The sequence below is a fragment of the Sceloporus undulatus genome, chromosome 2, assembly GCF_019175285.1.
Source record: "Sceloporus undulatus isolate JIND9_A2432 ecotype Alabama chromosome 2, SceUnd_v1.1, whole genome shotgun sequence".
Classification (NCBI taxonomy): Eukaryota; Metazoa; Chordata; class Lepidosauria; order Squamata; family Phrynosomatidae; genus Sceloporus; species Sceloporus undulatus.
In genome coordinates, this window is record NC_056523.1 from 160,763,138 (window position 1) to 160,777,448 (window position 14,311).

The 14,311-nt window shown below is 40.5% G+C and overlaps 1 protein-coding gene across 1 annotated transcript in view; it reads right to left on the minus strand.

Annotated features, from left to right (window-relative positions):
* Positions 1 to 14,311, minus strand: part of ATAD5 (ATPase family AAA domain containing 5) — a 52,799-nt gene that overhangs the window by 24,421 nt on the left and 14,067 nt on the right. The window contains exons 8-15 of the mRNA XM_042453644.1: positions 13,985 to 14,145; positions 13,412 to 13,556; positions 10,559 to 10,837; positions 6,967 to 7,063; positions 6,170 to 6,246; positions 5,695 to 5,840; positions 5,455 to 5,605; positions 3,637 to 3,798 (exon numbers count right to left, since the gene is read on the minus strand). Of these exons, the coding sequence (XP_042309578.1) occupies positions 3,637 to 3,798; positions 5,455 to 5,605; positions 5,695 to 5,840; positions 6,170 to 6,246; positions 6,967 to 7,063; positions 10,559 to 10,837; positions 13,412 to 13,556; positions 13,985 to 14,145 (1,218 nt within the window). The remainder of the gene's footprint in view (positions 1 to 3,636; positions 3,799 to 5,454; positions 5,606 to 5,694; positions 5,841 to 6,169; positions 6,247 to 6,966; positions 7,064 to 10,558; positions 10,838 to 13,411; positions 13,557 to 13,984; positions 14,146 to 14,311) is intronic.

Here is a 14,311-nt window from a genome sequence, read left to right on the forward strand (position 1 = left end):
CCCTGAGAGAAGTGCCTATTTAGCATCTAGGGTATGAATGGTGTGGAGATGGGGATGACAGGAAAGTGGGAAGTACGAGCAGCTGATTAAGATAGAAGTGGAAACCACCGTAGGGAGGGAAGAAGACCATCTTATTTCTATGAACAGACAAGTAGGACCATCTTAAGTGCTGCCAATTCACTGGCTTTACAAGCACAGGTTATGGTGACAAGGCAAGCTGTCTTCAGAAGAAGTGACGGTCAAATGACAGCATGGGTTTGTTTGACTGCGCATCTACCTCTAGTGATTCTATACAGAAACTTGTGCCTCTCTCCAGAATTGGGCTAGGTGGGTAATGTGAAGACACTGGAGAGGTGAGGATAATGATGGGTGATGCTTTTGTGTGTTCTGAAGCCCTGGAAGATTTCTTAGGAGCCTCCCTGGATGTCAGGTCTGATAGCATGGATTTGTCTTCTAGAGATGCTTGAACAGGGCTGAAGGAGTCTGGCTCACTGAATGTATGAGCAAATAGTCACAAAAACTGTATAAAGAAGAATAAACTCTTCTAGAATACAGCCTCATAGCCTGAAAAACCCACAAAAAACTGTATAAAGAAGCTTATTCTGGGCTGCAAGGGCCACAGTTTGGAGGGCCTTTCCTACTGAAGAGCTTTATGACAAAAATTCTATTACACTTTGCTTGTTGCATAAAGATCTAGCAGTACAGGCATGAGACAACTGTGTGGTCCTTGCCTAAACAGGGGAGGCAATATGCATAACCATCAAAATAAGAGAGCTTTGCCGTACAGCCTAGACACTTCTTGAAGAAAATCTCTGAAGCCAAAAGCTCCCAGAGAAAGAAAAGGAACTGACAGATGGTGAAACGCTGAAAGTTGCTAACAATCATATAGCATTGGCAGACAAAAAGAAACTGGGTTTTGGAAAAAACACATGATGTTGTTGTTGTTGTTGTTGTTATTATTATTATTATTATTATTATTAACCTTTATTTATGAAGCGCTGTAAATTTACACAGCGCTGTACATACAATCTTTTAGTTAGACGATTCCCTGCCCTCGGGCTTACAATCTAAAAAGACATGACACAGAAGGAGAAGGGAGTGGTGGAGGGAAAGGGTAAGAGGTCCAGCAGTTCCTCTCTACCTCCAACCCTGGACCAAGGCAGATGGACTGGAGGTAGGGCGAGGCTTCATAATGGATGGTTAATCATTTTCCAGGGAAAATACATACTCTCAAGTAGGATAATGCATATACACTACATAGCAATACAGGAAATGGTTCAATAAACAGGGACCACAAGAACATCAAATAGTAAGCGACAATTATGCAATGGCTGGGAAGGCTTCTCTGAACAGGATGGTTTTCAACTCTGTTTTGAAGCTGGTTAAAGAAGTGATGGCTCTTGCTTGTGGGGGAAGGAGGTTTCAGGAGTGAGGGGCAGCGAGTGAAAAGGGGCGAATCCGGGATGGGGCAGAGGAAATCCTGGGCTGAGACAGCAGACCTTGACTACCAGAACGGAGGGCCCTGGTGGGAAGGTGAGGAGAAAGAAGGTCTGATAAGTAGGGAGGGGCCAGTCCATGGAGGGCTTTAAACGTGGACAGCAGGAGCTTATACTGAATGCGGAAAGGGAGGGTGAGCCAGTGAAGGGATGCCAACACAGGAGAGATGTGGTCAGAGCGGTGGGTGGAAGTGATAATGCGTGCAGCTGAATGCTGAACAGAGATTAAAGGACGGAGGTGAGAAAGAGGAAGCCCAGCCAGGAGGACATTACAGTAATCAAGTCATGAGACCACTAGGGCATGGACCAGGATCTTGCCAGTAGAGGGGGAGAGATATGGTCGGATTTTGGCAATATTGTACAAAAAGAATCTACAAGCCTTGGCTGTGGTCTGGATCTGAGGGATACAAGACAGAGAAGAGTCAAAGATAAAACCAAGACTGCGGGCATGCTGGACTGGTTGAATAGAAATGTTGTCCACAGAGACAGAAAAGGAGTGTTGAAGGGTGGGCTTAGGAGGAAAGACAAGAAGCTCTGTCTTGGACATGTTGAGCTTCAAACGCCGATGGCACATCCACTGCGAGACAGCTGTGAGGCAAGACGAAACTTGCTGTTCAAGCCTTGGAGAAAGGTCAGGGGCGGAAAGATACAGCTGGGTGTCATTGGCATAAAGATGGTAGGAAAAGCCAAAAGAGCTGATGAGTTTTCCTAAGGACAGTGTGTAGAGAGAAAACAGAAGGGGACCCAGAACAGAGCCCTGGGGAACTCCAACAGATAAGGGAACAGGAGAAGAAGTCTGACCTCCTGCAACTACTGCAAAAGATCTGCCAGACAAGTAAGATCTAAACCAGTCGAGAACAGAGTCTGAGAACCCAAGGTCAGAGAGTATATCAACTAGAAGACAGTGATCAACGGTGTCAAAGGCTGCAGACAAATCAAGAAGGATGAGAACAGAGTAAAGGCCATTAGCTTTGGCCTGTAAAAGGTCATTCGAGATCTTGGCGAGAGCTGTCTCTGTAGAATGCCTTGGGTGGAAGCCAGACTGAAAGGGATCGAGGATGGAATTGGCTTCAAGAAACTCAAGACAGCGCGAATAAACAACCCGTTCCAAAACCTTAGAAAGAAAGGGGAGAAGAGAAATCGGACGATAGCTAGACAAAGAGGAGGGGTCAAGGGAAGTTTTTTTCAGAATTGGGGAAATGAGAGCATGTTTGAAGTCCGAGGGGAAGGAGCCTGTAGAGAGAGAGAGACTGAAGATATGGAGAAGCGAGGGCAGAAAGGAGGGAGCTATAGAGATTAGAAGACGAGTAGGAATTGGATCAAGAGAGCAAGTTGCAGGTTTGGAAGAGTTCAGAAGTGAAGAGAGTTCATCCAAAGAGGCAGGAGGAAACACAGAAAATTTGTTAGGCGAGGGTGACAGAAGATTAAGAGCAGAAGAAGAATCAGGGGGGACTATCTCAGAGCGAATAGTGGAAATCTTAGAGATGAAATAATTAGCAAAGTCATTAGGAGAGAATGATGAAGAGACAGGAGGAGAGGGAGGTTTAAGCAAAGTGTTGAAGGTGGAGAACAAACGCTGCGGGCTCCTCTCATTGGCGGAGATCAATGATTTGTAATAATTCTGTTTAACCATAGAGAGGGCGCGTGAGAAGGAAGAAAGAACAAATTTGAAATGGATAAAATCAGCCCACTCTTTGGACTTTCTCCAAAGACGTTCAGCCACTCTAGATGTTCACATTTTATGTTAGTAGGTAAGGGTATGGGATTATCACCAAAACATAACACTAGAAACTTTCAAAAATTTCTTCACAGGCACAGAATAGCCCACATGTGAGTCACAGAGAACATGAAGAAGCACTATGCTTAGTATAGGATCCACGTTGTTGGGGGTATCAGTTAAAGAAGAGAGAAAAGGATAATACATGGGGATGAGGTAGGTGGGATTTGTCACCATAAGCAGCTTTTCTGTAGCGGGCAAGGTAAGCAGAATGGGCAACTTTCCCCAACAATTTTATGCAAAACTGCGGTAGATGACGGATCACTTTTTGTGCTTGAATCTCTGGATTTCATTTCTTAAACACACTATGGCCCCGTTGCCATCTTTAAAGGAAAAACATACAGATCTGATGTTAAAACCTACCTTTGTTGCTTCCTTGTGCATTTTCTTCCTTATTTGGAGGCTTGGAAGAAATTTTGAAATAGTTTGCTAGTGTTCTGGGAGCCAAACCTTGTTTTAATCCAACTTTCCTGGGTGAAACTGGAGATTTCCTTGGAGACCAGTCTGTTCTGGGAGAATTTTTTTCTGAAATAATAATTTTTCTTTAGCTTATAAGCTTACAAAAAGAAAAACATCCTATTACAAGACTTAAGCACTTTCATAACACAGTTTAGGACAAGTTCTAAGGAACTAGCCTCTACAATCCTAGCAATTTCTCTGAAGATGCCAGCCACAGATGCTGATGAATCATCAAGAATAAACTCTTCCACAACACAGCCACATAGCCCGAAAACTTCCCAAAAACCATGGGTACCAGCCAAGAAAGCCTTCAACTTCACAATCTTAGCGATTGTTTGCCTGAAGAAATGAGAAAGTGCAAAGAGTCCCTGACAATGGCTTTAGGCAAAGGAGAGGCAATCTTAAGGAAGCAGTGGGGATGGCAGCACAGCTTCTTTATCCCTGGGACATGCTAGAAGTTCCAGCAACATGCCTAAACTCTGTGTGGCTGCATACACCATAATTTCTTAAGTGTAGTACCACAATTTCTGAACTAAACTAAGTGTTGTACCACAATTTCTAAACCAAACTATCATTATAAAAAACAGAAAATGTTAGTTTTAGATTCTCTTACTTAGAGAACCTTGCTCAGATGCAGTGCCCCCTCTGTACCTCCAGACAGCATGTACAACCTCAAGTACTCATGTGGCAAAGTGGTACTGGAAGTAATACTCCATAATCCTGGTCAGCACTGTCACTAATACTACCAAGGTGTAAGAAAGCAAAGGGTAGCCCTGACAAGGAATACCACATTGTTACCATTATTATCAGGTGGCAATGGAAAATCAAGGTACCATATATACTTGTCTACAAGTCGAAAAATTTAAAGGGCTCCAAAATCCTAGGTAGATGTATATACAGGTCAATACGATAATATTTCTCCGTGAACCTTGGGAAAGCTGTGGAGAAGGGAGGGAGGATAGGGAGGAGAGAAATGAGAGGTCTGTGCCCCCCCCCTTTTGCAAGCCATCAGCTGGGGAAATTTGTGGGGAAGGGAGGAAAATTGGAGGTCTGTGTCCACATTTTGCATGCCCAGACCGTGACCCTTGGGAGAGAGAGAAGGAAGGAGTGAAGTGGTGTTTCCCTCCCTTATGTTTAGATCAGGGGTAGGCAACCCTTTTGAGCTGGGGGCCGGGTTGCTGTCCCTCAGACAACTGGGGGGGCGAAGCAAAAAAAAAAAATATATATATTAATTATTTTTAAAAAAATTAAATAAATAAATAAACCGGGACAAATGTAGGACAAAATTTTCAAATGGAGGGCACTTTTTAAATAAAAAAGTGAAGACACACGAAAAAATTTGCTGATTTTTAAAAAATGTTAAGATAAATGCATGTTTCTGAAGCTTCTATAGACAATTGCCCCACCATGCCCCCTGCGCGAGACGCCAAAGGCCCCAGCGGCAATCGGCGGCAGGACCGGGCTGGGGCCGGGCCACATCCGGCCCGCGGGCCGCAGGTTGCCTACCCCTGGTTTAGATCCTTTGTTACATGCCCCTGAATTTGACCCTTGACTTATCAACAAGTCATATCAAAATCAATGATTTTGCCCCAAAAACCTGCCCTCGACTTATACACAAGTATATATGGTGTGTATTATAGAATGTGTAGGCTTTTTTCTGTCATGAACAGGGCAATTGGTTTTTATAACTCCATAGATAAAAGAAAGAAGCATCTTACTCACTTGGTGATTTACTGCTACTATAGCTGTTAAAGAAGGATGGCTTATGAGCATGTACACCTTGTTTGTCCACCTGATGAGACTGAGTAGCTTCCTTCAGATGAGACAGAATTTGTCTCCCGCTGCGCTGGCAAGATGCATTAACTTCAAATATCTGTAGGAATATTATAAATATTGAATTTGTTGATACCAAAATTACTCGCAGGCTTACATTTATTAGACAAATAGTTATCTTCTACAAACCTTGAAGCCGAGCTCCTGCGCACAAGCATAAACTGCAGCAGTTTTGCCTATGCCTGGGGGACCAATAAGTAGCATAGTATTACATAGCATAGTTTCATCCTCACTGTCCGATTTGTCATCTTGGAAATCCATGCTGTCCGAGGATTCTAGTAAGTTATATCAAAATAAACATATTGGAAATGAGAACAAGGAGTATGTGGACACAGAGCAATTTTTGCATACGGCAACCTTTATTAAATATTTTTATTCATCAGAATATTTATATCCTTCCTACCTAAAAAATCAGTATTAAAGTAGTTTACAAATCTTAAAAACCTAATGTTACTTTATTTATAAATAATCTTATTTTATTCTAAAATCTCTTATCCACTTGTCAACCTGCACTTGATAATGAAAGTAAAACTCAAATAATTTATTACGGTATTTTGAAAACACTATATTTTACAAACTACAAAAGGGCTAAAGTCATAGATACCCTGTGGATTGTCACTCTCTTCTTTTTGATTTCTCTTTTCTTCCCAATCAGCTCTTCTTTTCCATTCACAGAGCCATCTAAAAATACAGATGTAATACCTTTTTTGTTGCATTTCAAATCTATTGACTACAAAAGAAATTTTAACATACAACTGAACATATGGAGGATATCATCATCATCATCATCATCATCATCACCACCACCACCACCACCATGACCTCCTTTATTTACAGTATATACTATCTTTTCTCCAAGGGACTCAAGGCAGCTTACACATTACAAGGTAACAATTAAAAATATACAAAAAGTCAACTTTAAAACCAAATGTAACTGTTAAGCATATTAATAACACACACTATAAAAACAGATTTTAACAACATTGCAATTTAAAAACAATACAGCACTTATAGTCCTTTTGTTAAAAGCCTTCAATTTTAAAAGCCTGTCTGAATAAAAAGTCTTTGCATGCTAACTAGAGGACAGCAAGGGGGCCTTCCAAAGTCTATGGGCAGGCACTGATATGCGAAAGATACATAGTTAATATTCAAAAAAGAAAATCATAGCTGTTTGTTTAACCGATGTACATTCAGCTCTATCCAACTCTTAACCAAAATTATGTGTTGGGGAGCTGGCCATCTTCTCATGCACCTCTTGTCACAATAAACTACAGTGTATTAACCAGAGGTATGGCTTAAAAACTAGCAGAAAAGATTATCATATAAATCTGGAGAAAGTGCAAATATTACAACAAATAGCTTTTAAAAAAGACAAAGTAAAGAATTTCAATTATCTCTGACCTGTGTAGCTTTTTAATTGCTATAGTGTTGCCTATAAGTTCACTGGAGTTCTGTGGCTGGTATTTTTCTGTCCAGAGGATGTCTTCATGTGTAAAATCTGCAGGCATGAACACAGAAACTACTTAAGAACTACCCAATGCAAATAAGCAAAACAATGTGAAGATTAGCACAATTTTGGGAAGTGTATTTAGGCCAAATAAAAGTCTGAGCTACATAAAGAAAATCGGGATCAGTTTTGATCAAAATTTATAAGAAAACTTTGTGGTGTCTTAGTATGCAATGGCATATTGATGTTAACATTGGTTAAGTAAAGACTCTGGGATATTGCCTTTTGCAGTCTTCAGGATTGTTCTCTTTTTTATCTAGTACTTCGAATATCCATTTTCTGGGATCTTTTCTTTTGGCAGACTATATAAAGAACGGGACCCTTTGGTGAGTGATCCTTACCCTAAATTGTGATTAATGTTAACTATGGTTTATTTAAATAGGACAGCTTAAATAATAAATAACATAAATAAAACTTTTATTTGTATTCCGCTTTTCTGTGATGAGACAATCAAAGCGGCTCACAACACATTAAAATCCACATTTACAAAATCATGTCTCAAATTCCCCTCCCCTTAAAACAGGATTAAACATATTACAATTAAAATATCTATGAAAAACACAATTAAAAAATACAACGAGGACAGAGCAGTGAGCAAATACATGATGTGGGGGGCAGTCATTCTGTGGCCGGGCACTTTTATTCAGGAAAGGCCTCCCAGAAGAGATTTGTCTTGACAGCTTTTTAAAAGCTGTCTAAGCTGGCAATTTGACAGATCTCGTCTGACAGGCCGTTCCAGTTTGAGAGCAATTGCAGAAAAGGCCCTCTGGGAGGTAGCAGTTAGTCTGGTTTTTAAAGGCTGCAATAGATTCTTCCCAGAGGACCTGAGGGTGCGGGGCGGATTATGTGGGAGCAGGCGATCCCTCAAATAGGTTGGGCCCAAGCCATGTAGGGCTTTAAAGGTTATAACCAACACCTTGTACTGTGCCCAGAAACTAATAGGCAGCCAGTGAAGAGATTTTAAGATGGGTGTTATTCGGTCACTCCCAGTTTTTCCAGTGACCAGCCTGGCTGCCATATTTTGCACTAGTTGAAGTTTCTGAACTAGGCACAAGGGTAGCCCCATGTAGAGCGCATTACAGAAATCAAGTCGTGAAGATACCAGTGAATGTACAACAGTTTCTAGGTCCTTTACTTATAGGAAAGGGCACAGTTGGCATATCAGCTGAAGCTAATAACAGGAGCTCCTGATCGTCGCATTCACCTGATTTCTCATGTGAAGCAACGGATCTAGGAGCACCGCCAGACTGCAAACACGGTCCTTTGTGGAGCGCGTGACCCCATCTAGGATTGGAGGTTGCAACCCTATACCTGGTTTGAGGGCCCCTACTGTAAGTACCTCCGTTTTGTCTGGATTCAGCCTGAGCTTGTTTTTCCTCATCCAGCCCATTACTGCTTCAAGACACTGATTGAGGGGAGAAATGCCATCTGTTGTCATAGCTGCTGATGGGGACATGGAGAAATATATTTGGGTGTCATCCGCATACTGATAACGCCCTGACCCATGCCTGTTTTATAATCTGTGGTTGGCGTTGTTAAAAAAAAACCTATAAACTACAGAGGACCCTTGTTATATGATGGGGTTTTGGTTCCAAGATCCCTCATGTATAACAAAATCCGTGTATGCTCAAGTCCTATTAACTATAATGACATAGCAAAATGATGTCCCTTATAAAAATGGAAAAACAAGGTTTGGTTTTTTAAACTTATACTTTTTTTGAACTTTTTCAAACCGTGTATGTTTGAATCCGTGTGTAAAAAAATCAGTGTATAAGAAGGGCTGACTGTATAATTAAAATTAATCAGTCTGTTGGATTTGGAAGACAAGACAAGGCACAGCTAATCTAAAGCGGAAGCAAAAATCTCCAACTTTATTTCAAGCACTGCCAGAGGATGGGGAACTGCTTAAATTTAAATCTCACTGCAGTTTATTCTTGTCATGTTGAATTATGATACAGCAGTGACAGCCAAGCATAGCTAAAATGGGACTGCCCCATTCTGTAATTACACTATACTTTAATAACCTTCAGTTACCTTCACTCATTACAAAAAATATAGAATTATTATTGAACATCTTGGCTTTAACCCTCTTTGACATACTGTATTTTCAACAACAAAAACTGGCAAATTAGAAGTCTAAGATCTCACTCAACTGAACTGGAAGTCAGATTTAGATTAATTTCCTGTTTGGAAAAAAATGAAATCCAAGGAAAATGTTCCAACTACTTACTCTGAAATAATTCTATTATTTTCAGGGCAGAATTGAAGATAAACTGGTTGAAAACTGTACTTTGTGAAAATCTAACTAGTGAAATTGGACATAGAACTGCATTAACAAAGGCCTGAATTGTAACAAAAATATACCACTAAAAGTAATAAATCTACATTCAACAATTCTACCGTGCAAGCCAAGGCGTGTGCATGTCTTTGTCACCAAAAACTTTTCCTGTTTGCAGTACTCTACACTCTTCCCTCTACTCCTTGGTTCCAGGGATTTGGAAGACCTAGTCAACCTCAGTTTTTAAGGAATTATGGAAGAAAGTGGTGAAATCTCTCTTGTCTTTAATTCTTGCACACATGGATACGCCTTCTGTTCATTCAGTAGAATCTCTGCATACAAGCGACCATGATTTTAGCCAGAATTTTTAGTACACACAATGTATTAAACCCATTTAGGTCAAGATGTTTTTTTTGTTTTTGCTCTGGTGACTTTTACTGTGAATAGAATATTTATACAGTCACCCCTCCACATTTGTGGGGATTAGGGGCTAAAGAGCCCTGCAAAAAGTGGAAAAACCATGAATATGTTACCCTCCCAAAACATGAATGATAAACAGTCCTCTTCCACCAAAAGCACCACCTGTAACTCTCTTTGCAACATACAGCCTCCCCAAATTGTTTTCACTTTCAATCTAATGTTAGCAGATAGTGCTGCAAATAATCCGTCTTCTCTCTTCTACTTCCCCTTCCTCCCGCCCACAGAAAAGCAACACTGTATCTTCCTCACTTTTTCAAACTTTGCATTCTCCTCATTTCCAAACGCTTTCCAGTCTGAACCTGATGTAAGGGAAAGTATGTTGTCTGGTCAGGAAAGTGTGGGGGGGGGGAGCGAGGAGGGGAGAAAAATTAGATCCTCCCAAGGATGGCTGCAAACATGAGATTGAAAGGGGTGGTCTTTGGAAAGGAAGTTTGGAAAAGCAGGGGAATGTACAGTGTTGGTTTTGGCTGGCTGGGAAGAAGGGTGAGGAGTAGTGGGGTGAAGAGGCTGATCTTGTTAAGCAGCAGCTACAAACTCATGAATAGTCAAAACCACAAATCTGAACCCCATTAATTTGCACGGCCAACTGTAGACTGTAAAGACTAAGAATTTCAGTAGAATCCTATATAGAAATGTCAGCAGGGGTCATTCCAGACTATAGGACTGTTTTAAATCTAGTTAATGAAGCTACTTGATTTTGAACTGCTGTACAATAATGTGCAACTTACCAGACACAGCACTAACTTCTGATCCAAGGTCAGAGTCTTCTATTGTTAGAGTTTCCGACTCTTCTATCTCATGCGTATCTATTATGTGGCTTGTATTTTCCATGCCAGCCTGCTTTACATTCAATACTTTGGAAACTTTATTTAGCAAGTCAATCTCTGTGTTCTCCATTGGCTTCCTTCTTCTGGATTTGTGATCTTCAGTTTGCCGTTTTCTTTTGGCTTTTTTCCGATTATCAGTTTTTTTGCTTGTTTCAGGATTTACAACTTCACATATGCTTACTAGACCAGAGAAAAACAAAATATGCAATGTCATGTCAAGATCCTAGCACCTCATTGTTACTATCAATGATGAATAGTGAAGTGCAGGCATATGAGGCAGGTAAAGCACAATGGCGGAATACAGACCACCCAAAAAGGGTGGTCTGCCACCCCCTCCATTTCCGCCGGCGGGAAGCCTCAGCCGTCAAACAGCGAGGCTTCCCGGCGGCAGAAAAAGAACCCGCAAAAAGCGGGTTCTTTTTGTGTCATGCTTGCGACGCCCGAGTGCGCAAATGGTGCACTTGTAATGTCACAAGCGCGATGTGACTTGCGGACGCTATGCGTCCGTCACATCAAAATGGCGGTGCCTGTGTGTACAGGGCGCACCATTTTGACACCTCCGTCACGTGCTAGGGGTAAGGCCAATATGGACGGTGTGTCCTCGGCCAACCCCTAGCACGTGACGGGGGCGCTGCAAAGGCCCGTCTAAATTGAGCCAATTACACCAGAATAATAATTACTACGGTTGGGTTTATCACATGATGCCATTCCTCTTCTGTTGTTTTCCTGTGGGAGACCATCTGAAAGTGTTTTTATTAACTAAAAAAAAATCCATTAATGACCTCCTTTCCTGCTACCATGCATCTCTTAACATATTCTTGTATTGTAAAGGAGGGATATAAACATTCATAATTAGTAGACAGATATCTTTGAGTTTAGCCAGCAAGGTGTTGGCCAAATCTGTCAAGGGAGAAACAAAAGAATAAACATATTTGATTCTAGTAGAGACCAAAATAGACAAGCCACCTCTAGGACAGCCACCTTTGACAGACATAGATGCTTCAATGGAGTGTGCTATAAAACATTTAAGACTATCTTTTCCCTCAACCAAGTCTCCTGAAGAAGTATTATATCAAAGCCAAGAAACTCTACAAAGGAAAGGTCTCCAACATTCCTTCTCCAACCAGTAATATTCCAAGATAGAAATTTTAATATTTTTTGTATTTTTGAGTGAGGCTTTACCTGAGGTCATAAATTCATCTTTGCAACATGAGAAGGGATCTCTAGGACTGGATGTAAATCCTCAGGTCTAGTGGCTATTCCCTCAATGGCTTCCACAATTGGGTAGGTACAGCTAACATTGGTATTTATAGGGTCAATTTTATTTGATAGATTGTCTTTTTGAATTGTTCCTTTATGGAGTAAGCCATTTTCTGAGTTGTCCAAATATCTCATTTCTATCCATGACAAGGGATTTATCTCTGCTTTGAGTACAATCCTATCATTTTTGTTTTCACAAGCTTCATTTACAGTACATTTTCCTGCTACTGTCCTGCCATGATTTCCAAAGCAAAAGTTGAATTGCCCTTTAATACCTTTTTTGAGTTATCAGAGGGTGGCCATTGGAATGCTTTCAGTGTTTGGACGTAGCTTAGGTGCCCTGATGGTAAAGTGAGAAGGGGCAGAAGCTTCAATTTGAATTCTTTTCAACTGGCAAAGTAACAGAGAGATTTTCAAACTTTTTTTCTCTACAGAAAAAAAAATTCATTGGTAAATGATCACCCACTTCTCAACTGGGATTTGCTAGAGAAACCAAAACATTGCTCAGTGCCAACACCTTGTAGCCCCTTTCGGGAGTATATTTCTCGCTCTTCCCCCATTTCCCATAAACACATGCCTAGAAAGATAAGTGGAAATGAATCTTACAGTTTGAAAAGTGTATTTATTTTATTATTCCTCAACCTCTTTCTTGCTCTTTGTTCTAGCTTTAGACGTAACTTATTGCTGGTAGATGAAAGCCAGCATTGCTACAGATCAGACAGATTGATCAGTAGCTGCTGGCCTTCATCTGACAGTGATTAGTTGCCTGAAGCTAGACATCTTATCTATCCCAATCCAAAAGCTTCCTCTCCCTAGAAGGAAAAAAGGCCTTTTTAAAACATAAGATAGTTTTTATTTATATTTCTGTGTTGGGAGGGGTATCTGTGTGTATGCATGCATGCATGTCAAATTGGGAAAAAGGTGGGTGTAATGTCTTGGAGGAGGTACTAGTTAATACTGGGTGGCAGTCCCAAATGCCCTGTGTGATGAGCTTTTAGCACAAATGAAGATTGAAAACCTGGAATGGTTCCTAATGTGTGACAGGATAGTGTTTTACAAATATTGCGATTTAGGAAAAGAGCTTTGTGTGATAAAGGCCTTAATCTCAAGAGTTGAAGGCTATAGTACTCTGTGCAGTGTTCCAAGTGTACATGTGGACTTTTCCCTCCTTCCTGGTAATCTCCTGTATTCCCAAACTGTGCTTTTAAAAAGTCGGGGAACTTTCTGAAGCAGCAGTCCATGAGGGAGAGAGGCTACTACCAGAAAAAGAAAAATCAGCAAAATTCCAGGCACCATTGTATGTCTGCAGAAACATACTGAATGTCTGGATTCAAGCTTAAGGCCTTTTAAGCCAGCTACCTTGGAAATCAATGCATATTTCTTTGAGAATAGTTTTTAACACAAAGATTTCTGAATAAATATGCACAGGATTGCATTGTAAAAGTTTACAAATTACTTATATACCTATACTTTAATCTTAGATGTACCACTAACCTTGTTTATTTTTTTCAGGAGCAGCTTGTTTTTTCATGATTAAATCAAAAAATTGTTTCACAGGAAAATGCATGTTGCAACACTGAATCTCCTCCAACAAACAGTTCTTTTGTGCATCAGAAAATGCAGGTCGCCATCCAGATGGCTGCAAACAGGAAAAAAAATGTATGCATTAGTAAAACTTTCTGTATGAAAAAAAAACCTAAGAAAAACAAATAATGCACAGAGGAAATCTAATAGAAATCAGTCAATGTCAAAACAATTTAAGTAGGTAGGATTCAGGTTGCAATAAAAAGTGATAGGGGAAATGCATTCTTGATGCAAATACTGTAATTAGCAAATAAGTCAGCATTTCAGAGGTTCCTGGCTTACACATTATGGAAGCAACAGGTTACATAAAGTGGTGACCCCTGGATTCATGCTGGTCCCTTAGCCATTGGCTGACAAACTACTCATTACTGAAGCCGCTTCCTCTGGTGAGAGAAGTCAAACTTGTGTGCCAACATGATTTTCAAAATTCTAGAACAGCAGATACTGAAAAGCAATGACAATACAAATGTGCAAAGTACTAACCACAGTCATTTGAGAATCAGTGTTGTGAGGCTGTGCATTTAAAACTGAAAATTCACCAAGTGAAAAAGTGAGTTTTGCGACATCAGTTACATCCAAATCCACTTCTCTTAAGTTAGTTAAGAGAGGGCATGAAGGCAACATCAACCTCCACATCAAACATCCTATGAAGGAATGTAAAAAAATCAGTTAAAATGAGCTTTAGAAAGATATTGCTATATAGCTTTACAGAAGAATTAAACGATGGGGGATTATCCACCTACTTGTAACATATTTTCTGTAATTAGCCAGGCTAGTTGTGAAGAATGTTGAAACAGTACTGTAAAAAAA